This window comes from Gymnogyps californianus, chromosome 4, assembly GCF_018139145.2.
Source record: "Gymnogyps californianus isolate 813 chromosome 4, ASM1813914v2, whole genome shotgun sequence".
Lineage (NCBI taxonomy): Eukaryota > Metazoa > Chordata > Aves > Accipitriformes > Cathartidae > Gymnogyps > Gymnogyps californianus.
The window spans coordinates 81,573,478-81,598,435 of record NC_059474.1 but is presented as its reverse complement, the minus strand read 5'-3'; the positions used below and the strand labels follow the sequence as shown (position 1 = coordinate 81,598,435).

The window sequence follows — 24,958 nt, the reverse complement described above, 5'->3', positions numbered from 1 at the left end:
GGAGTAGAAGTAAAATTATTTTAAGTGAAAGTTGTTATCTTTGCAAAATAACAATTCAGTTGTCTTGACAAAGGCATAAAGAAATTCTGTAAATTTTTATTACTGGGCAATGTTGTCCTGGCCTGAATGGCCCAAAGAAAGGGTAAAGAACCTGTATTTTTCAGTAAAAAGGAGGGTCATTTTTAACACAAGAGGACCTGTTCTGGAAGCTGAAGTTCTAGACCCGAGTTGCAATATCCATGGTATGTCTTAAGTAACCATGTATGTTTGATGAGTTTTGAGGTGGTTTGTTCCACCTAGTGCAATTCACATGCACTAGCAATGCTTCCTAAGAGACAGACGTTCATTTCTAATAATTATGTTAGTGAAATCAGACAACTTATGACCTTACTCTGTAATCTTAAAGTATTTCTCTCTCATGGTGGTACCGGAATGAGATAGCAGTGGCAGCTCCTGGCTTCACACTGTGCAGAGGAAGTAATTTATTCCAGTAGTATTTGCCTGTTGCTTTGAACATGATTACGTTTGACTTGTGGTACGTGTGTCACAGACTGGGAATCACTGGTGTAGAATATTCAGCGTATACATTAGAAAGACGCTGTCAGTAAAATGGCATGTTAGAAACCATGATGAAAAGTGAGTCAGTGGTGATCACAGCCTCTGTGAGGCAAGGGTAGTAGGAATCAGATGTGGACACATCTGCTTTCAGGGTCTTCAAAATATAATATGCTCAGCTATAGAAATATATATATCACTGGTCTTCAATATGCGTAACAAAAACTTACCACAAAATCAAAGTTAAAAGTCCCTGACTAAATTCACATAATTTCTGATTTTGCATGCAGTGTTACACAGTGGACAAAATCATTTACATTCACTTAAAGACCCTCAGTTTTTGATATTTTATGTAAGGAATGTACTGCTAACCTTTAAGCTAGATGGTAGAAGAAAACCAAGTGTTTTGGGCAAGGCAGCTTTACATTTCACCTGTTAAGAGATGGCGGTCCAAGAACAGACTGAAGGATTAGCATCACAAGCCAAAAGCCGTTTCAGTCTCCTGTTCCTCATCAATAAAATTCAGGAAACTTTCACAGCATTCCTGTCACGTCAGAAGTTTGTACACAGTTTGCTAACACCCGAGTGTGGTATACTGATGTGTCCAGCACTTAACAAACAGGAACTTGTACAACGCCTAGGAAGATTTCAGGGGGCTAAAGAGAACAGGATGAAACTGCCCGCTCTGTAGTTTAACGATTTAGTCCTAACCTGGAAGAGAAATGACAGGCATGGCATATGACTAGATACAAGCAATTTTAGTAAGATTTGTATGGGACATTACTCTCTTCTGCATCATCAGATGTTTAGCAGCAACCAGCTGTCAAAAAGAACCTGTATTTGTACTTCTGTAGATGAAAGGCGCATATTGCAGTCACAGTTAGGGGGAAATCTGAACTGTACACTTCCAGTACACCCTTCTCTACTTATATTCTGCATAGAAATCAAATAATGACATGATAAACAAGGACAAATTCAGAGACCTTTTGGGCAGCTCTAGAAGAATGGTGATAAGATCAATCACCATTTCAAACATCATCAGAAACTGTTGAAAGTGATGGAAAACAGCGACCACTGAGCTTATTCTAGAAGAGATTTATTTCTTGGTAAAAGGTAGGAAACATTTGATCATATATTCTCACTATAAGGAATCAATTCAGATAAAAACAAAGTTTAGGCCACAGCCAACTTTTGAAAAGAAGAAAAAACGTTTCTTGGATACTGTGATGAATTTCCAGAATTTCTTGATTTTTGGTAAGCCATCAATAATTGTTTAAATATTAGAAATATAAATGTAATACATATATTTCATAAACACAAAAATATGAAAAGGTTCATATATTTAAATCTTCAGAGAAGGTGTATGAGACTGGTGGCCACAGGACAAGTGAACGTCTTGAAGCCTCTAAAAGCCAGTCACGTGCCTGGAAGCAAATAAGCTTCCAGCTGAGTGAGGTCTTACCAGAAAGGCAAACAATGGCCTGGAATTTGTGTGGCAGGAGACTGTGAAGGGTTTGCATCTGGTCTTTAGGAGAGTAAGTTCTGGTCCAAATACTTTCCCTGATTTTGCTTCATGCTCCTAAATGCACAGGGAGTACCATGAGCATTCTTAGGCTATTCTTCCCAAATGGTAACTATTTTTTTTTTACTTGTCATATACAATTGGTGTGGTTACCAGCTAATGCTGCCAAGGTGGGAAAACATACCATGTTCTTGCTTAAATCTTTCTGTGCTGATTAACACAACTCTTCATTTTCTTTTACAGATTTTGGTTGATAGACTGTCGACAGACACAAGAATCAGTTACTTTTGCTTCCCAAGTGTACAGAGAGATTATCTGCGTCCCCTACATGGCCAAATTTGTGGTGTTTGCCAAATCACATGATCCCATTGAAGCACGGTTAAGATGTTTTTGCATGACAGATGACAAGGTGGATAAAACTCTGGAACAACAAGAAAATTTTGCTGAAGTTGCCAGAAGCAGGGATGTAGAGGTACTGTACAAGAATCTTAAACAGTTTTCTCCATTTCCTAATGTCTGTTTTTAAGCTAATATTTTCTGCCTTCTATCTGCCACAAGTACTGAAAAATAATAGTGCCAACAAATACTGTCGTGATGCAGTGTCATGCATCGCGATAACATGGAAACTTTGACTTTTGTCAGATGTAAGGGAAAAGCAGCTGCCAGATGAGAGTGATGAAATCCTATTCCCAATGGGCAATTGCCGATCTCTTAGTCCACAGGGCTGGAGGGAAGGTTAGCTATATTCAGCTGACTGCATTTGGGTCTTCCTGGGTCAGCCTACCAAGGTGGAAGGTGATTGTGTGCTTTTCACCCACAAGGAAATCCAATCAGCTGGTTATCAGAAGTTAGAAAGGAATTCCCTGTCTGACTTTGGTAATACCGTTTTTTGCTTTCTCCATAGCATTATCGGCATTCAAAAGGGACATCCCATGTGTTCTCAGGGCGGTCCTTGGCAATTAAAAAAATAGGTAGCAGGAATCTTCAGCTGGATTCAAGGAGATAGTAAATACGGAAGTGGGCTGGTTGAGTCTGAGCTCTCTGTTATGGGACTAAGGCTTAGAAAACCTACAGCACAAAACTGAATTGAAAGAATTTGGTTTCTCAAGAGGCGCTTTTATGGTGGACCTGTTAAACAGTTGTACTTAGGAACTGGACTGATTTTATGCTAGGAAATCAGGTAATAAAATGAAGTTGGGGGTTATCATTTAGTCCAGCAGTTTCAGGTTCTTTATCCTCCTTTTCTTTGGTGTCAGGGTCAGCATTTCTTTAATTCAGATTCAGAACTAGAGCAGCTACTGCCAACTAAGTATTATGAAATCTATTTGAGATGGCTAGTTATGCAAGCAGGAGGCATTGCCCATGGCTTTTATTAAACAAAATGCAATAGTTTGTAAGAGTTTTGCATAGCTTGGCTGGGGTTTCAGGTGCACAACAAGACTCAATTCACTCAACAGCAAGCTGAGAGGTAGCAGATAGGTGTTGTAAATGGACTTTTTCCTCAGTTAGCCTAAAACTAAGTTCTATGGATGCAGGCTAGCCCTAAGTTCAATCCAAGTACCTTATCGTCATTTCTGTGGTGGTCCACAGTTATTACTTAGTTTTAATTAGCTCTGTAGCAAACTGCCAGGAGACACCTTGAATTTTTTAGTTGCTAGCTTCCTCTTAGAGGAATGTCTGAGTAAAGATGGGTTTTGAGGGTGCTGTTCTTTGCTGAACTGTTATGTTCCTGAGCCTGACACTAAGTGGGTGTTGCGAGAAAAGGGGAGATAGTCAAAGCCAAAAAAGACAGGCAAATCTCAACTTCCAGTAACTCCATAAATTAATATCACTAACCAAAAAGGCAGTCAACAGTAGTCACGTTTTGTCAGCATCTTTGCATACCAAGAAGTTAAACCAGCAGGTTTGATTCACGTTATGCTTTAGAAAAAAAAAAAAAAATTAAATCTGTTGCTGAACAGGCAAAAGCTTTCCTATGTAGAATCCAGCAAACTGCCTGCTAAATGCAGTTTTTCTGGCTCTGTCAGCTTCCTCAGAAGGGATGAGAAATTGAAAGTGCTTTAACTACATGCATGGCATGTTCTTCTGCTTAGTATGGTCTCTTTTCCATGAGAATCCCACCTTTAAAAAATTTGTCCTCACTGTTCCTGAAGCGCTCTGACAGGCATTTCTTGTGCAGAGCAACTAGATAAAATATGGGGCTTATAAAACTGAATGAAAAGGCTGAATTTCTGGAAAGTAAGGATGAGACGTTAATGTATTGGCAGTTTGAAGGGAACATCTCCAAAACTGGTAAGCTGAGATTTAAACGTGTGGAGGGGCCGTAACAACAGCAATCCAAAGACGTAGGCAGTACCATTATATAGGCTTTTCAGGGAGGCATTTACCTGAGGCCTGACTTTCAAAAGCTCTAGGCCTTTACAAATCCAGCTGAAATAAATAGAATCTACTGATATACACTGTCTTTGCCTGCTGCAAGTTCATTAAACACATAGGTAATCTAATTTAAAAAGTTTTTGCATTGGTAAAAAGGTCCTCTGCAGCTTCCTGATATTCCCAGACTGGCTTATTATCCTACCAGTCAAAACAAGGACTTCTGATTTGATTGCTGAAGAAAAGATTTCTTCGACTGTTATGATGAGGCCAGGTTAGCAAAGTATGCTAAAATTAGAGCCAATAAAAAATCCTAATTAAAACATAGATTGAGAATTTGCCCAGATTCATGACGCTGAATACTCATTTTGTCATTTACAGTGTCACGCTATTGTTATTGAATTAACAATGTATTCCATTTGGAATTTAATAATCTAAAATGTTTCCACAGATTTTAGGTAACTGTACATAACAAATCTTGTAAATGCTGACAAGTCCTAGCAATTTAAGAAATTGATCGAAACTACTGTAGAGTTATGCTTAAGAAGAAATCCTAACCATGTCACTGTGATTAATCGCTGCTTTGCTTCTTTTTCATTTCCAATAGGTATTAGAAGGAAAACCCATCTACGTTGACTGCTTTGGCAATTTGGTGCCACTAACAAAGAGTGGGCAACATCACATATTCAGTTTTTTTGCCTTCAAAGAAAACAGACTTCCTCTGTTTGTTAAGGTAATATTTTTATTTTTTTTCTACTTCTGAATTTACTGTAAACTTAGCAGACTGAAGGACAGTTCCAAATTATTTTATGATAATGGATTAAATGTTGACTTGGGTAGTCAAAACAACCAGAGGTGGCTACCTAAAATTTACTAAAATTTTTCTCTAAATATAATTATCTGTGCCTGTGTTCTGCTATATATGCACGTGTCCACAGCATTCTTTCAGACACCAAAGTGGTATTTCTAGGAATCCTGTTCTGTACCTAATAATCTAAAGAGCTGATCAAGTTTGATCTTGTTTGTTTTTGTGTATCATCGTGCAATATATTGCAGGAAAAAAATGAGGAAACAGCAAAAAAGTGTCAGAAAACATTGTAGAATTGGCAGAAAACTATCAAAATATGATCGTTGTGCCCTACACTTGTAAATATGCATATGGCTGTAAATACAGATATAACTGTTCTTCAACCAATCATCCTCCCTTCAGTAGCAATGCAAAACTTCCTTAGGGTTACAGTACGAAAAGCATGGCTGCTTTTTGGATATTTCAAGTTATGGTTTTACCATATTTTTGAGAACAAAGGAAAAAGGAAGCAATTAATTTTGATAAATTCCCAACTGTAATCTAATTTTATCCCTGTAGTGTATATTACTGTACTATTCTATTTTAAAAACTTTTATGTGAGTATGAAAGTTTGTAAAACAAAAGCCAAAAAACCAAAAAAATTCCTTTCATCCAAAATTAACTAATGCTTTAGCCCTAGCTATAGAGCCAGTGACATAAACACTATGGTCCACAGGGCTCATCTGCATCGTTCATAAGATCTGCAGGGAGCAGTAAGTCATGTAAAAAAGCGCTCTCACTGTGGTCTGTGCTAGCTGCAGAGAGGGCTGCTGCCACTGAGCCACCATCACCTTCTGAGAGAGATGCAGAGGGCACTGCAAACCTCTTCCCACAAACTTTTCCTTCTGCTGGGACATACCGACTACAACGGAGTACACTATTACCATTATATAGAACAGTTTTAGAGAAATGCTTTTTGAATGGTAGCTTCCAAAAAGTGGAGGAAATCAGCCTACTCCCTCGTATTAAATTTGCTGTATGCTGCTAGACAACTTTTAAACTCTCTCCCTCCTTTCCAGCAATATTTTGTAAGCTTGTTTTAATTTAGAACTTTATGTATGCCACCACCTACCTTTGGCTTTGCGTATTTTTCTCCAGGATGGATTTTCCAAAATATGTTCAAAAACATGTGTGTCTTTGCATCTAGTATTTTCAATCTCATAAAGTTAATACACAGGTATCTAATTCTATCATTTTAGAAAACTAAGAATGAGGTAATGCTTTCAGTTGTATTTCTTCTGTGATGTGATATATGGAATCCTCCTGACATTATGTACAAAAGCTAAAACTACATCACCGGTATCTTAAGTTCTAAGTGCTTACACTTGTTTCTACTAACAACTGTGAAAGAGATTTTTCTAAGATTCACTGCAAAATCTTAAAGTATGACATGATGTAGTATCTTTCGCAGATAATAATGGTCACACCTATAAATATACTCCAGTAAATTTCTTCATTCTAGAACTAGGATTTATCAATACATTTGAGAAAACATTTTGCAAGAGAAGAAATTTTAAGTGTAATCTGTCACTATTTTCAGCCACTCAGCCAAAAGAGTAGCCAAATGAACAACCACAATATTTAATACTAAAATTTTGAGCAAATAGTTATCACTAACATCAGCATAAATACGTATTCTTGCCATACGGGGGAAAATGACTTAGTTCCTTTTGTCACCTAATACAAAATGAGTCTCTGTTATGACCATAAGGTTTGGGGACCATTTCAGTGAAAAATGGGTATTGTAAGTTATCACAGAAGCCCAATCATACTGGAATGTCTCTGTTCTTTTAAGACTGGGATTACAGTGTTAGGACTGCCTTCTGTAAATAAGTTTCTAATGTGTAAGCATGTACATGCTTGTGTCTTGTCTTGCTTTGACACACAAATACATCCGTACGTACATTTACAAACAAGCAGGAAAAAAAAGTGAAAACACATTATTTTTGCCTACATGGACTTTTTCTCCCACATCTAGCCTCCTTCTGCTAAATAGTTTTGAGTAGCACAAGTAGATCATACAGCAAAACAGCAAAATAACAGATTGTTATTGTTGTAAAATGTCCGTATGTTTGTTCTACCAGGTGCGAGATACCACTCAAGAACCCTGTGGACGATTATCGTTCATGAAGGAGCCAAAATCTACAAGAGGCCTCGTTCATCAAGCCATATGTAATTTAAACATCACTTTACCCGTTTACACAAAGGTACTGTGAAATTGCTCTGATCTATAGTCATCAGCATTACAATATAAACAAGAAATGAGTAGGAGGGCAAAATATTGTTAAAGCTTTGTAGTCAGGTATTTTAAAGAAGAATAAATACCACCCAAGGGTGTTCAATTCAATTTCTTGGGTGTGGTATTCTTAATGCCAGTGTTCAAAGATGTTATCGAATATTTTCTGAGGACTCAGAAGAGATGACAGAAGGGAGATGAAAATCCAATTTCCACTACATAGCTCCCATGGTTTCATTTGGTGTTGCACAAGACCTATGCTAATCTTACTTCATACAGAAATTTTACCCAGATTCTGTTCAGGGGTGAGACAGATCTGGGACTCAATGAGTACCTCTAGGTTCATTTTTGTTTTCCCAAAGACTTCCCACACTGTCTAACCGTGTCTTGTGACGCCTCTCTGGAGATGAAGTTACCATTCATACCTGTTTCCCAAAGTGTAAGGATAATGTCTGTAGATCATATGATGTTCTTCAGGCGTGAAGTACAGGACTGAAAATTACTTGTCATTTTTTTCATATGCCAATTTGAAAGTTAATGGGCTTTGCAATAGCATTTTTAGCTAACTGCCTTGTTTATCTGTGGTGATAGTGATAAAAACGTAGCAGACCTGAGCTCTAGAATTTGGAAAGTTTATAGCGGTGCCAAAAATATTTTCTTAGTCTAGATTTTAATATTACATTGACTTTTGACACGGACTTTTCTTCCTACATCTGATCAAATCGTTCAAGAATCTATGAGTACGTCACATCGTGTAAATGGTCTTTCTTCACAATATTGTTATAAGAGTTACTAATGTACCTGGGGAAGAAAATGGTCCAATATCAAGGGCAGAAAAAGGAGAGGAACACTCTAGTATGAGTTAATATTTACAAAGAACAAGATTGAGACCAGCTGAATGGGAGTGCCCTTGATCTCTGTTTAAGTGAGATCAGATATTAAGAAGCACTTGTTTCCTTAGAAAGAGTCAGTTTATTGCTATTCTGTGATAACTCAGATTTTTTACTGTCCTTGTCAGATTAGGAGCTGCATGCCTTTTAGGAATGTATTAGCCTGTTTGTTTGCCCACAATCTTGCCTGGTGGTGTTCATTTTTTCTCAGCATTTTTAGCATATAATATAATCTTTATTATAGCATTTTTGTATAATTTAAAAATAACACATCTCAACATATTTTAACTTTAAATGGGTAACGTTCTTAACTATTTTAAGTATTTAGTCATGCTAATTTATGGGTGCAAAAGCATGTATATAAAGTTTTGGTACAAATAAGGATCACTAGAAGTCTAACACTGAGAAGCAACTTTTCTGTTTGTATTTTGCTTGATTCTGTAGCTTTTTGTGTTTTAAACTGACAGTTTAGTTTTGCTGCTTTTTGACATAAGAAATGAATTGCAGAAACGTACTGCATTTTCTTCTTTTCTGTTAAATGTTGTCAGAGGTTATTTTTTCCTACTCTATTCTAAAAAAATTGCATTTTGCCTGCTCTGTTTTCCCCTTCTCTTTTTGCATGGCATTTTGGAACTGAAAGGAATCAGAATCAGATCAAGAACAAGAAGAAGAGGTAATGTTGCTATAACAGCATGTTACTGCTTATGCATACTACTAAAATACAACTAACAGATATAGCTTGGAAGATTAAATCTGTAGTGAAACAGGCATATCGATCGTTAGCTCAGTGCTACAAAAACAATGAAGAGGAGCGCACTTAAAAGGATCTTGCACAGGCTCACTTTTGGAATTTACTGAGTTTAACTTTTACTGAGTTAAAATTAAAGTTTTACTGATTCAGATGCACTGATTTTGGAGGTGTATAATAGTTCATTTTGCTTTCAAAACAGTTCCTTAATAATTTAAAAATTATTTTGCTCAAGAATAAGCCACACAAGTGTATTTCTTTAAGCTTTATTCTCTGCAGCACAAAGAAGGGGAAATAGGATTGTTTTTTCTGATTCTGAGAACCATCCCGCATCCTGAAAATAACGTAGGCTTGCTACTAGACTTGTCTAAAGTATTCAGAACCAGTGGATCATTGGCACAGTATACTTTTTATTAATACCTCTAAGCACGGTCTGAATATGCTTCCTCTAGTTACTCGTGGTGGGTAGGGTGGAACGGAGGCAGAGGAACAGACCTAAATACAACATTTACCCCCATCAGCGAGCTCCCCACTGTTGAGGGGAGTCTGCGACCAGATTGCAATTGAATGCGCTACCTGTATACCTGACAGGGCTGCAATTCACAAAATCTTGTCCATTGATACCATCCAGTAGACTGGATCTTACAGATTTCTGAGTTGGATTGCTGAAGTCCAGTACAGAATCAGAGTTAACCCAGAAGTTACAAGTACGTCTACCCTAACTAAAAGGTGTAGAGTTTTCATCTTTAGCATAAGCTGCATTGCATCTTAATGGAGAAATGTGGCCGACTCCCCCCTACATTCCCAGCCCCGTTCTGGCAGTTATAGATGTTTCTTAAGGTCTGACCCTTACATGAATGAGTAACATTAGAAAAGCATCCCCACATTTTGATGATGTTCAGCTGTTGGAAACAAGTAAGAGTGCCAGCACTGTGAGAATAGCCTGCTCCCCAAAGACGATGGACATCTTTTCCATGAACTGCAGAACAGAGTTCAGAAGTTTTGTTGCATGGATTGCAGTCTCCTATTATCATTACAGAAATATTTACGACTCCTATTTCAGTGCTGAAATATAGGCACAGTCAAGTGAAAACACGGCCAAAGTTTTTAAGCTAATTCCCACTATATTCATTCAGAAGGTAACATTTCTTATCAGGTGATCATTCAATTTCATACCAAAAGCACGAAACTAATTCTTTTAGCTTCTATACTGCTGTTTATGCATTCCCAGTGAAGTCCCCAAAAGTTGTTTTTACGAAATCTATGCTCTGTAAAAGCAGTGTAAAGAATATTGGAAAATTATTTTTCCAAATGTTGATGACTCCTTATATTTTTATATAAGAAACTAAACCACAAAAAGACAAGCTTATTGATGGCTAAAAACACCTTCCATTTTAAATTTTTTTTTTGGTTAAGTTTATTCTTTTTTATGTTAATAATATTAGTATGCTGACATAATTCCAGACTGATTTGGAGGAACTTAAAGTAAGGGGAATTAAAGTATCCTAGGGATCCTAGGTTACCATGTAGGGCGATCTGTGCATCAAAGGAATTAATACTATTACGGATCTGTAATACACACTGCTAAGTGTGAAGTTTAATAAATGATTGCAAGGCATGTATGAACATGTAAGTGTTGCCAGTGATTTACTTGCATTCATTTTCAGTTTATGGAAAAGTAAGAATTAGTAATGTCTTAACTGAGACAACATATTGCATTTATCTGTATAAAGAACACTTTTAAACAAGTAAAACCTTTTCAACACTCACTAAAAAGACTATCTTGGGGGCTTTAACATACACAGTATATTGTGTCAACAGTACTGCATAGGTGATTTTCATTCCTCACAGTCATCCTGCCACCACAGGTTTGTATAGGAAATTAAATGTTTAGTGCTATTTCTAACTTTGCATACTTTCACATATCCAAATTTACATAAGCAAAATCTTTTTTTGCTTGTGTGGACAAATGATTGTGCTAGCAGAACTGAAAAAAGTCGAACTACAAGGCAACTTCAAAAATTTGCTTCTTGAATTTTCATAGTCCGACTTTAATCACATTTTTTAAAATGTTTTTTGGCAAGGGCTATGTTTTCTTTTGAGTAACAGTAGAATTGTATGGCTTTTTCAATCTATACCCAAATACACTCTGAAAAATCAAAAAGATGGCCTCTGAGGGCCATCACTGCTTCCATTTAGAAGTATCAGTAGCTATTAGTGGCATCAAGTCCTAGTTCTTGCCTTAGGCAGTAGCAAGTCTCCAGTCATTTTTGCACCTGCTTCTCACCATCACGAAGTACAGAGGCAAAAATGCAAACCGTGATCTCAGAATGAATATGTACAATGAAACTATATATAAAGCATACTAGTTGCCTTCCAGATGGGACATATGCCTTCAGATGACTATATTGGACTTCTTTGCTTTAGATGGCAAGAAATAAATTAAGAACAATGCAACAACATACCCAGTAATACAAAAGTCTGAGTCCTCCATACTGCTAGTTGCATTTAAAGAAAATACATTGCAATGTTTTCCATCTACTATTGACCATAACTATAGCAAAGTAACCATTTTCTGTTATTAGAAACACTAAATAAATTAAGCCATGCTTTTACTGTTATTTTAAATATGTTCTTGGTTCCACTTAAGTCAATGAATCAGTGTGTCTCCATACATCTAGTGGATTTCACTCAACCTGTACTACTTCACTAGTGACTCTATATGTATAGATTATATTTGAACTTTTAAATTTCCCCCTTTTTTCTTTTCCAGGTTGATATGACTTCAGACAAAAGTAAGATTTTCTTTTTTTTTTTTTTGAAAATGTTATAATGCAGTTTGTATGAAAGATGGTTAAGAATAAAAATAAGCATGAGAGCTAAGCTTTAACTGCTATTGCTAATAACATCAATACTTTAAAAATGTAATAGAAAAAAATTTAATACTAAAGCAGCTATCCAATTATATACATTGTAATGTATCAATTAACAAGTAATAAGTTTAAAACGGTTCATCTAAGCATTTACTTTCCTTTGACATCCCTAGTGATCCCGCTATTGCTATTTTGCTTGTATGAATGCTCATCCCTCCATTTTTTTGTTTTGTCCATTTGTTGACACACACTGTTGCCTCACGTTTGAGATGACAGTATCACTTTTAATGAAAACTTAATTAATACTCCAATATATTTCATTAAACTCATGAAATACAACCATGCAAAAAAGTGATACTGTCCAAACTAATCGGGCTGTTTAACCCTTCTCCCTCCCCCCCTCGCCCTTTACTGTGGTGAAATATGACTGTTAAGCTTGGTACAGCACATATATCCTTTGTATATACAGAATCAGGCCATTATTATTAGAAACTGAGGGTGAGTGGTTCACAATGCCAAAGATATCCTTTAATGAAGATGCAAATCAAACAAATATATATTCAGTCTGAAGAGTATCTCTAATAAGAACTGTTTTCAAATGCAGTGATTTCTTAAATCTGTTTAGGAAAAGAATGACTTCTGTCTTGTTTCCAGTTTAAAGGGCAATGTCTTGCCTTTTTTCCTACATTGCATTTTGAGGGTTATTTATTCTTGATGTACTATGTACATGTTTTAATTGAAAGGACAACAGCACCATGATCCTGAAGATCAAATGGATGGTCATTCCCCTATAACCTCCTTTTTCTAAAGCAGAAATGCTTCATCTAGAGAATAAAAGACATCAGGGTGCCAAAATAGCTAATAACGTGGTAGGAAATAGTATTCACCATGATTAACAACATTATTAGTATCAGATTTTTGCTCTAATTCATTATTATTTACACCAGGACGACCAATTTCATCAAGGTGGAAAAGGCACACCATACTATAGCCAGCAGAATGGAATTTCAGTTGCCCCATGACTCACCTTGGCCATGGCAGATGCGAGGTGAATTCAACAGAACAGTAAAACATACAGGTGAAAAAGGGCTTGAATGCTCCCCTTGCCACATAATTATCTACTCCATGCAGTACAGCCGCCCTAAGGAAGGTGGCGGGATGCAGGTTTGGTGAGGTTGCTCAGTTGTGGCTGTCACAGACTCATCTAAATTCAACACAGCATAGAGCTAGAATTTTTGGTGACTCTTATACTGGATGAATGAAAATACCAGTCAGATAGCAATTTAGTTTTGCTACTTCTTCCTTTGGCTTAATGGAGAATTAGTTTGAGAATTAGGTAGAACAGCTGCAAGGAGGAGAGTGAGAGAGACACTGTTCCTAGGAATTGTTAAAAGTATAATTAACAAACGCGAAAGAGACCAACAAGTGCCTGCTTAAAGACCACTGAGATGGCTCACATCATAATACCTAAATCGCTGGAAAATATACTTACAACCAAGCAACTTCTTTTCAGGCAGTTAGCCCAGTTCCCTTATAATTCTGCTAATGGTCGTCTTTAGTTTAAATAACTTTTAATAGCAATGAGGTAATATACAAGTGACTGATTTTTTGGCCCAGTAGTTGTACTGTTCAGTAAGAGCTAGGACTCAGATGTGCATGTCCTTGGTTTGGGAATAATTATTTACATAAAGGGAAATGGATCTATGAGACAATGCAGAAAATCTCACCCATGTCAAAATCATCCCAAATTCACCATCATGAACAGACCTTAAAGGTCTCGGCCAGAACCAGGATTAGAACTGGTGTTTCTGAAAAGTGTGTTAGAGACTTTACCATTTGGCTGGAGAGTCAGTTCCTTCCTGGTCTGCTGAAGAGTTCATACAAGTAAGCAGCTCTCATGAGAAGAATCCAAAAGAATGAGGGCAAGCCAAGAACACGACCCAGAAGAGCTTAGCAGTTAGAGGTCCTTAGTTTCAAGATCCACTCTGCTGAATCCAAAACAATTTCCCCCTGAGAAAAGAAACAAGTGATAAAAACATTTAGTATTCATTACACACAAGAGAATAGAGTAGCGAGATGGATTTTTTTTTTCCAAAGAAATACAGATAATTATGTATTGCTTAGGTTCTCCTTATTTGCATTACTACTATGACTTTTAGATTGGGGTGCAGAAACGTGTCAAGTTTTATGTGATGTACTACCTTTAACAGAAAGATGTACAATTATAACTTCTAAGCATTGCATTCTGTTCATAGCTTGCTTCAGTCCTCCAATGTTTCATTCTGTTCAATGTACATTTTCTAGTAGTCCTTCCTGAAATTAAATATTCGCAGCAGGCAGTTATGGCATAATGGGACTTACCTACATCCAGCTTCCTGTAAATTGATTGCACAGATTAGACAAATATTTCACCACAGTATGTTTTACAATATTTTCATGTATCTTTAATTTATATGATTAATTTTTAGAGCTATTGTTTTTTAACTGAAGCTACATACCCAGCAGCATTTGCAACACCTTTGCTTTGCATGGAAATAACTTGCCTTACATGAATTGTATGTATGTGTCTAGTGTGACTGTCTCTGATTTTTGGTTGCCATACATTACATTTTTTAAAACTTTGAAATCACTTCTAAGTTGATTCACAGTTTTTTCTTATTATCTCTCCTTTTCTTTTCTGTCTTCTCTTTCCTCAGTCAATTCATTAGTTGTCAATGAGGATGTTCCAAGGAAAGGACCATGCCTCTTAAAACAAAAGAATGTTTGTTTCATTGTTTAGGTGTGAAATCCCCTTAGATGAAATGCCGGTTTGCAGCTGATTCAGATCTCTACATATTTGATCATATTTTAGATTACTGCAGAATTACTTTTAACTTTTTATTTTGGTCATTAAGAAAAAAAAAAATGTTAACCCAATGTTATTCTGACAGTTTGCTAACACTGGCTTTCTCTTAGAGGAAATCGACTTTCAATCAGTTCTAATGCTTTCCCCCTTTTTTCTTGTTTATTTTTATTTGAACATTGATCTGTAACATCTGAACAATCTTGAGATGCCTATCTTTGTGTAACTTCACTGTGTTTCTTCTGTTTTTAATTTTAAATTTTGTTGTTGTTGTTTTGGGTTTTTTTAGTGGCGTCCCGATTTTTATTTGTTACAGCTTTGATAATGTATGTGTGGTTGTGCTATATTGATAAAGTTAAGCAAGTTATTTCCTGCCATTTTCCTTTTCAGTTTGTTTGTTTTTCCCACCCCCCCACCTGTTAGCTTTGCTTTGCTCTTGTACCCTCAGATCTTGTGGATCCACCATTCCCGGCCCATTTTGTTGACCTTCCTACCACTGCAACCAAAGACTGTCATTTTCAGTCCTGATTACATTTTCCAATCTCTATTTTTGATTTCCATTTTACTTTCAATGTTTTTCATTCGTATCAAAGATGACGAGACAGAATCTACAGAAACATCTATCCTCAAAAGCCATCTGGTTAATGAAGTCCCTGTACTAGCCAGTCCAGACCTGTTGTCTGAAGTTTCTGAGATGAAACAAGATTTGATCAAAATGACTGCCATCTTGACAACTGACCCTTCTGATAAATCAGGCTCCATTAAAGTGAAAGATCTTGGAAAACCCACTGAGGAAGAGCCAGGAGAGCCTTTTGAAATAGTTGAGAGAGTGAAAGAAGACTTAGAAAAAGTAAATGAAATTCTGAGAGGTGGATCCTATACTAGAGAAGAACATGTTTTGCAGAAGTCCCTTTCCAAACAAGAACTTGTAGAAGAAGAATGGGTCATTGTCAGTGATGAAGAGATTGAAGAGGCCAGAAGAAATGCTCCTTTAGAAGTCACTGAACCTACCTGTGTGGAAGTCAGGGTCGACAAAGGGACAACAAAAATGGAGAAGCCAGACATGACAGGAATGGTAGATTACCTTACAGAGGATTTAAAAACATATGTTTCTCTTCATGAGGTACAGCCACAAGCCTTACAAGAAGACTTAGTAGAAGAGAGGTTTGAAGCTGTAGTAATAAGCAGGGATTCTGAAAAAGAAGGACAAGAATCTCCAACAACTGAAACACTAAGTCCGCAGGAGCAACACAAGCCAGCCTTAGAAATTAAAAAGCCAGTTAGGACAAAATTAAGAGACAAGCAAAAGCAAAAGGAAGGCAAGATGCCCAGCAGTGAAGAACAACCAGGACTAACAAAGCTCACTCCAGATGAGTCACTAGGTGAGGAACCTGGCTTAACACTGACACCTGCTCCTGAGGCCAAAGCTGTGTCCCCTGTTATAGAGGAAACTCCTATTGGCTCAATAAAAGATAAAGTTAAAGCTCTTCAGAAACGAGTGGAAGATGAACAAAAAATACGGTCAAAACTACCTGTCAGAATTCCAACAAGAGAAGGCACTGCTGAAAAGGCTTCTAAAAGACCAGTACAAGTCAAAAAACCGGTAGCACAAAAAGCACAACCGCCTGTTTCACCTTCTTCTAAGACAGAAAGACTTGAAGAGACCATGTCAGTTCGTGAACTGATGAAAGCCTTCCAGTCAGGTCAAGACCCATCCAAGAATATATCTGGACTGTTTGAGCACAAATCTGTCAAACAGAAACAACAACTACCTGAGAAGGAAACAACCCGGAGAAAAACAATTTCTTCACAAAGTGAAACGAGGCGAGTATCAAGCCACAAGACAGACAAACAGAAGGACAAACAAAGCACGACATTAAAAGCAGAGAAAGAGCCGCAATCAAAAAAAGGAAAAATGCAAATTTCTACTGTCGAAATTACCAAGAAAGCTGTAGGTAAAGACCAGGTAAAAGAGCAGAGCAGCAAAAAACCAACTGAACCTCTCCCTCCAGTATTTGATGATGAACACGCCAAAGATACAGCAGTTGTGAAGGGCAGGACTTCTGATGACCAAGGAGATACTGACTTCCAGATTAGCCCTGACAGAAAAACCTCAACAGACTTTTCTGATGTCATTAAAGAAGAACTGGAGGATAATGACAAATATCAACAGTTCCGACACCTTTCAGTGACAGAGGAGGGAGAGCTTAACTTGGAGCAAGTACTGACCAGTCCTTTCAGTGTTGCTTTTCCCACAGAGTATGTGAAAGATGGATTCCTTCCTGCTCTTTCTCTGCAAAGCGCTGCTTTTGATGGGAGCTCAGAGAGCCTTAAACACGAAGGTGTGGCTGACTCTCCAGGTAGCCTACTTGACGGAACCCCCCAGATCAGCTCTGAGGAAAGTTATAAGCATGAGGGTCTGGCAGAGACTCCAGAAACAAGCCCTGAAAGCCTTTCATTCTCACCAAAGAAAACTGATGGGCAAACTGAAGAAGCTACAGGAGCAGCTAGAGCACACACAACAGCAGAAACATGTTCTCCAAAGGAACTCTCTCCAAAGGAAGATGAAAAAGGTATTACTGAAAGACAGCTAGATGCTGTTACTGAGACTAGTCAGTCTCGTTCTGACCATGTATCAGAAGAGCTTGTACCTACAGCCTCTGAAGAAGAGGCTGATAAACTTAAAGAAAGTAGCTCAGCTTCCATTATGAAAGATATTAGCAGGGATAAAGAATCCAGAACCACTGCACATTTAACTGAGTCTTCTGAAACACATGACACTGCTTTAGAGAAAGAAAAAGATATAACCTGTGAACACCGTGGTGCGGTTAGAAGTCCCCAGAAATTGGAACTTTCTCTTGCTAGCCATGATAGTGAAAGCTTTAGCCCAGTTGCAGATGACTCTTTGGCTATAAGTCATAAAGACTCACTGGAAGCAAGCCCAGTGCTAGAAGATAACTCATCACACAAAACGCCTGACTCTTTGGAGCCCAGTCCTATGAAAGAGTCTCCCTGCCGTGATTCCCTTGAAAGTAGCCCTGTAGAGCAAACAGTGAAGGCTGGTATTTTGGGGCAGGGTCCTCTTCAGTCTGTTCTTAGCAAAGGAGAAACCTGCCCAGAGCTGGCATCGGTGCGTTCCAGGATTCTCCGTGACCCTGAGGGAAGTGCTGATGATGACAGTCTAGAGCAAACATCCCTCATGGAGAGTTCAGGGAAAAGTCCTCTTTCACCTGAAACTCCTAGTTCTGAAGAAATTAGCTATGAAATCACACCTAAAACAGCAGACTCACAGGCACTGTCAAACATACCAAAGTCAGCCGTGATCCCTGAAGTCAGTGAAGAACCAGAGGATGATTCAGAAAGTGAACCAAAGAAGAGATTCACCCCTGAAGAGGAGATGTTTAAAATGGTGACCAAAATCAAAACGTTTGATGAATTGGAACAAGAAGCAAAACAGAAGAGAGATTACAAAAAGGATTGTAAGCAAGATGACTCTTCTGTAGTTGCTGATTCAGAAGCTGCATGTGCAGCTGAAGAACCAGAGTCAACAGCTGTAGAAGAAAAAGATATACCTACAGTGGTGATGTCTGCAGCTGAATCTAGAAAGAGTTCTTCCTCTTCAGAAAGCGAGCCGGAATTAACTCAGCTAAAAAAAGAAGCTGACTCAGGCCTCTTAATGGAGCCTGTGATCCGAGTGCAGCCACCCTCACCATTACCATCCAGTATTGACTCCAGTTCTAGCCCCGACGAAGCAGGTTTTCAACCCATTGATTCAAAGCAATGCTCTATCAGGACAGGCACAGATAAAGCGGAACAGGATAAGCCAACAGAAGATGACAAAGAGGAACCACTTATCCTTGGGGGCAGCTGTAAGGCTTCCACAAGAGAATCAGGCACTTGTCATTCTGATGGTTGTGTATCAGCAGAAACTGATGAATCAAAATGTGACAGTACAGATGACAGTGAGACAGTTAGTCCCAATGCCTCAGGCACACAGTCTGGGGGTACCCTGTGTCATTCCATTGGTGACAGTTCTCAAAAAGAACTTCATGTTGAACATGAATCATGTTCTTCACTAACACTACAGCAACATGATACTACTGAAAAAGATGTCAAAACTACTGCATTGGTAACACAGCCAGATCTCATTTCTACAGGAGCCGTGTCTGAGAAAGTAGATGATAGTTCTTGTGGACACAGTACCACTGAGTACTCTGTACCACAAGATGGCAAACTGGCTGAAGGTGATACCATTGACCATTCTGCTTTGGGAAGTGATTCGGGAAAAGCAGATAGAGATTTTGGAACATCTCAAAAAGATACTCATGCTGAGGAACACTTACCAGAATATCCATCCCTTACCACTGAAACAGTGGATCTTGAAAGTTGTGTAGCAGATGCTACTGAAAGTAGTGCTCCTTATATAGTAAGCCCTTATGAAAACGTGTCTTCTGAACATTTCTTTACTGACTGTGAAAGTAAGGTAGGATCTGGTAGAGGTCTGCTACCTAGGGAAAACTATTCTATTGAAGAAGGAAAAGATCAGGCTGGTGAAGCTTTACTTAGCAGAGACACAGGTAGTGAATATCACTCTTCAGAGGAAGTATATATGGAAATAGAGCCAAACCCAGAGGATGTGTTTCAGAAAATGTCACAAGGGTCTTCAGCATCAGATTCCACAAAATCAGCTGAATCTGCCCTTGAGGACATAAGAGATGAAACAGAGAAATTTATCAGTCAAGTTGTCATCACTAAAACTGATGTGGATTCTGACATGTGGAGTGAAATACGTGAAGATGATGAAGCTTTTGAAGCTCGGGTGAAAGAGGAGGAACAAAAGATATTTGGGTTGATGGTAGACAGGCGATCACAAGGCACAACACCCGATACAACACCGGCCAGAACACCCACCGAAGAAGGGACACCACTTAGTGAACAAAATCCTTTTCTTTTTCAGGAAGGAAAGTTGTTTGAAATGACTAGAAGTGGAGCCATTGACATGACCAAAAGGAACTATCCAGATGAAAGCTTTCACTTCTTCCAAATGGGGCAGCAGCCTCAGGAAGAAGTTTCTTTACCTGAAGAAGTGAAAGAAGCAGCAGAGGTGGAATCTTCTAAGCTGAAGAGCTCACCAGATCCATTTTCACCTTCAGAATCAGAGGACTCAGATATACAAGAAAAAGATACATTGAAATATTCACCCCCAGCATCCGAGTCTAGTGATAAATCAGAAGAAATGACGGGTGAAGGTGTCAGCATAGGCACCACAAAAGCAGATCTTAAATCCAGAATTCCGATTAAAATGGGTATTTCAGCTTCTTCAAAATCACCAAAGAAAGAAACTGCTGCCTCTGAAGCTGAGCCCTTCTCCAGAACGGAGACTGACATGGTTGACAGCAGTCAGGTGCCTTGCCCTATCTCTCCTGAGCAGCCCGTAGTAGAAGATGAATTAGATTTTTCCAAAGTCACTAGATTAGTTTGTTCTGAACAGGGTGATGAGTCCCCAGACTCTTCACCAGAGGAACAGAGATCTGTGATTGAAATCCCTACTGCTCTAATGGAGAGAGTGCCTTCTTGTGAAAGCAAGTCCAAAATTCCTGTAAGAACAGCTGCTGCTGCATCGCAATCCTTGCAACAATCGGAAAATGAGAGCCTTCCCACAGACTGCTTCCTAGACAGTTTGCAGTGTGAAGGAAAAGATGACCAAGCAAAACCAAAGTCTAAAATTCCTGTCAAAGCAGCTTTCCAAAAAGCTGAACAACAATATACATACACAGACACATCTGTCCGCAAGCTAGAGTCACCCAAAGCTCTTGACATGACAAGCAAACTACCTATGAAACAAGATAACCGAAGCAAATCTGAATCTGATGCAAGTATTCCCATGGACCCAAAGACTAAACGTTCAATAAAAGCTAGGAGTTATGCTGAGGCAGAAGCAGAGACCAGGGAGAGGGAGAGAGAGATGAAGCTTGAGCTAGACTCAGATGAGGCAACAACAGCAAGACCCAAGGTATTTTCATCACGGTTGCCAGTTAAAAGCAGAAGCACTACAGCCTCCCGCAGTGCTTTTAGTCCCACTAAAGAAAGTAAGGAACATTTTTTTGACCTTTACAAAAACTCCATAGAATTCTTTGAAGAAATTAGTGATGAAGCTTCTAAATTAGTGGAAAGACTCACGCAGTCAGAGAGAGAACAAGAATTAGTTTCAGATGATGAAAGCAGTAGCGCCCTAGAAGTTTCAGTTATTGAAAATGTGCCATCCAGTGAGACTCAGCAGTCAGTTCCTGAAGACATCTTTGACACCAGACCCATTTGGGATGAGTCTGTAGAGACTCAGATTGAACGTATCCCTGATGAAAATGTCCATGACCATGCTGAAGGTATTTGCCAACGACTGGGATTCCCTGTGCAACGCATGTCATGAATTAAACTCTTTGGTTTTTTGTTTTCTTTGGGGTGTGTGTGTCTGTGTGTGTATGTATTTTTGTATACATGTGTAATGTGTGTGGCATTTTCTTTTAAGCTTTTGGTGGTTAGTTGTGTATTTTTTTTCCCCTGTGAGCTGTGTTTAGTTTTTTGTGTTGTGTCTGTATTTTTCTTGTCCGTGAAACAATCTCAAGATTGCAAACCATGAATGCTTATGGGAAGTGTTACCTTAATAAATAAAAACACTTCTAAAAATATTTATTGTTTTACCATTAAACTGATGGCTCAGGTCATGCACATTTTGGCTTTTGGCTTTCCCTGGCCCTATTCTTAACTATTAATTTTTACTAATAATGAAATATTTGGGCATTGATTGAAACCGAGACAGGCAAATTCATTTTCTTTTGAGTTGTTACACAAAGAAATCTGCAGAAGTTTTAAACAACTAAGTTTATCAGGTTCCTTTTTTTCACAATCTGTGTCTCAAGAAAATTCTGTTGCACCAGTAACTTTAGTACAAGTTTTCTGGTGTTTGGTTTTCCTCTCACCTACTTGTGTACTACTACTGAGTAGCCACGATGGAAATCCAGTAGCTAAAATGAAACATGCATATATCATTAACCCCCAGCAGTTTTCTGAATCTGACATACCGCAATCCACGCGTGCGTTCAGGGAAAATCAAAACTCAAATTCTGCCATCCTCAAATTAGCTTTGGGGATGGGAGGAACAGTCAGTCTCACTGTTACCAAAATAAATGAAGACTGGCAAATGAACATCTGATTTTTCCTTGCCTTCATTGTAAGTATTTTGTATCGCTCCTTAGTTGAAAGGGTTAAAGACACTTAAATTAACAATATCTCAAATACAAACCATAATATGAAGTGCCATATGGACTGTTTGAACAAAACTTTCCCTACAACAGAAAGAACATAATTAGAAGCCCCAGTCCAGATGAATTTTTCAACCTTGGCATTTACTAAAGAGACATGGAAAATTATGGCTCTTGACTCAGTTAGAGTCTTCAATTTAATGTTAGAGTGAAGTTTTAGAATAAAATACTTGGCCAAAATAGGCCCAGTAGGCACTTCAGTCCTTGTTTAGATTTTCACATGAAAGCCTGATGTTCAAATGGAAAATGTAGATAGTCTTGTGCTTTTTGAAAAAATCAAGCTTTTTTTTTTTTAACCTGGGGATTTACAGGCCTCACTTCAGTTACCCAGTGGTAACAGCCTGTCCACATTTAGATTACAGCAGTTGGGGGGGGGAAGCACCTTCCCTTCTTGGGCTAGATCACCTATGAAAACAGTTTTTAACTTGTAAAAGGCAACTTGTGGCTCTCTTTGACCTTTAGATCAACAGGATGATCAGGAAAGGACAGAGGAAAGACTGGCCCACATTGCTGATCATCTTGGATTCAGCTGGACAGGTAAAATGCATGTCGTCTACTCCAGAGAGAAAGGAGGGGAGCATTCCTCACTTTTTTCATGTTTCTTTCAGATGATTTCCTGATTATCTAAAGATGTTTTATAGAAATATTTCAGTAGCTTACTGTCTTCTGGTTACTAAGATTCCTATAGCCTATTAGGTAAGAAATCAGATGTAGAGGTAAGGCCTCTGCACTTGCTGTGGCATCTCCAGAGGGAAAACTCCTAGGACGAGAGAGTGACAAAGAGCTGGCCTATGTTACCCTACTCTTTCTTGCAAAATGCAAGAAGGCTTCTGGCTAGAAGATAAATGAATACATGAAGAAACATCATCTCTGTTCTGGAACTGCTGAGCTGCAAGGCCACTATAGGGATAAATGACATCAGCTTCTTTTCTACAGAACTGTGCTGAGGAAAAAGGGATAAAAAGGGACCTATTTGTAACAGTCACTTTAATATTGTGGATTCAATGGATCTGAGACAGTTAACATTACTGGGGACAAGTGAAAGTAACAGAATGAAATGCAGATGTCTGTCACTGAAAATCAGCTCAAAAGTGTTTACAAAAAAAAGAAAAAGACATCTTTACAGAGATGGATTTCTTTTTCAGAGCTAGCAAGAGAACTGGATTTCACAGAAGAGCAAATTCACCAGATCCGAATTGAAAATCCTAATTCACTTCAAGACCAGAGCCATGCACTCCTCAAATACTGGCTTGAAAGGGATGGGAAACACGCAACAGGTTCGTTTCCAGTTACAGTACATATAACTGTCTCCAATTTGCTAGCAGAGGTGACAGATGTGTGTTATAATCACAAAAAGAAAATCTGGGTAAAATTTAGGCTATGGAAAGTATGACCATAGATTGTACTTAATTTTTTTAACTGAACTTGTCTGTATAACATGGCATATCATCGGATTCTCAGAGAAAATAGCTTAATCTTGTTCATTTGAGGGCAAGACAGAACACCTTACAGCAAAGAAAGAGTGGAAAAACACTGAGGCCTCTTTTTCCTAAATGGAAAAATGTTTGGGGAAACTAAGCAAATTTGTTAAAGGAAAAAAACAAAATGAGTGGTAATTTTTATAGGCAGCCCTTCAGTTATATTTAGAAGCATTGGTATGTAAAATCTAAAATTATCTGCATTTTATATACGATATTATATTGCTCAGTATCCTATATATGTCCTTCATATGGAAAACAGAAGGGAGAGAGCACGTGAAATTCTTAACTCGGCTACATGGTGTTGTTTTAATGCCACAGATACAAATCTTACCCAATGTCTTACAAAAATCAACCGAATGGATATTGTTCACCTAATGGAGACCAGCGGCATAGACTCCATGCAGGTCCACGGCACTCGCACGTACGCAGAAATGGAACAAACAATAGGATTGGACCATAGTGAAGGTAAACATCTCCTGACCCAGACTGCCCAGGTTATCTCATCTAAGCACTAGCTTCTGTTCTGAAACGTTTGACTAGGATAATCTGTTAACTCTTATGACTGAGCACTAGAATCTCATTTTGAAAGCACAGATGGTATGGATGAATGCAAGCATGACATCAGACAGGTCACTATTTCACCAGGTATAACATCTCTGCATTAGCTGATTCTTATAAAGCAAATAAAGGAATGTTGTCAGAAACTACTGCAAATACTTATGCCCAGTTTGTTGCCATTTTTTTGCTTATACAAGTACTTTCATAAAAGTTAAGAAGGTTGCATTAGGATTTGACCAAGATTTGTAAAAGGAAAACTACTTCATACTTTGGAAAAACCTTTGGATTCAAGTACCCAGGATATTGTAATTCTGCTATGATGCTGTTGGATTTCTTAACCTTAAAAGTTCAGTAGATTAGATCAATGGTTGTAAACTAAAGAAACACCTCCAAATTATGTGAAACCAAATTCTCTTTTCTGGAAGTGATACTTTTACATCCTTAACTTAGTATTGAACTAGTAGTTCAGTGAAGTATTAGACAGCTGCAAACATCCCGTCTTTAAGAGAATGTAGGAATAGAAGGTTGTTTGCTGTAATTACCATTCTAATATCACAACCGATTAGTTTTAGAACATTAACCTCCATGTCCAGCTCAAATTCAGCACAAGCAGTTATGTTTTCCCCCAAGCTATTCTTCAGAGTTCAATAGGTTCCTAGTGAATGTGGCTAGTAAGGAAAAACAAAAGCCCAAGCTAGTGACTTGTAGCCTGTG

The 24,958-nt window shown here is 38.2% G+C and overlaps 1 protein-coding gene across 2 annotated transcripts in view; it reads left to right on the top strand.

Annotated features, from left to right (window-relative positions):
* The window catches only part of ANK2 (ankyrin 2), a 246,943-nt gene that overhangs the window by 208,750 nt on the left and 13,235 nt on the right, over positions 1-24,958 (top strand). For both annotated transcript variants that reach the window (XM_050896051.1, XM_050896049.1), the window contains 8 exons: positions 2,321-2,549; positions 5,058-5,183; positions 7,382-7,504; positions 9,064-9,096; positions 11,945-11,966; positions 22,668-22,742; positions 23,351-23,482; positions 24,005-24,151. In XM_050896051.1, coding sequence (XP_050752008.1) covers positions 2,321-2,549; positions 5,058-5,183; positions 7,382-7,504; positions 9,064-9,096; positions 11,945-11,966; positions 22,668-22,742; positions 23,351-23,482; positions 24,005-24,151 — 887 coding nt within the window. The remainder of the gene's footprint in view (positions 1-2,320; positions 2,550-5,057; positions 5,184-7,381; positions 7,505-9,063; positions 9,097-11,944; positions 11,967-22,667; positions 22,743-23,350; positions 23,483-24,004; positions 24,152-24,958) is intronic.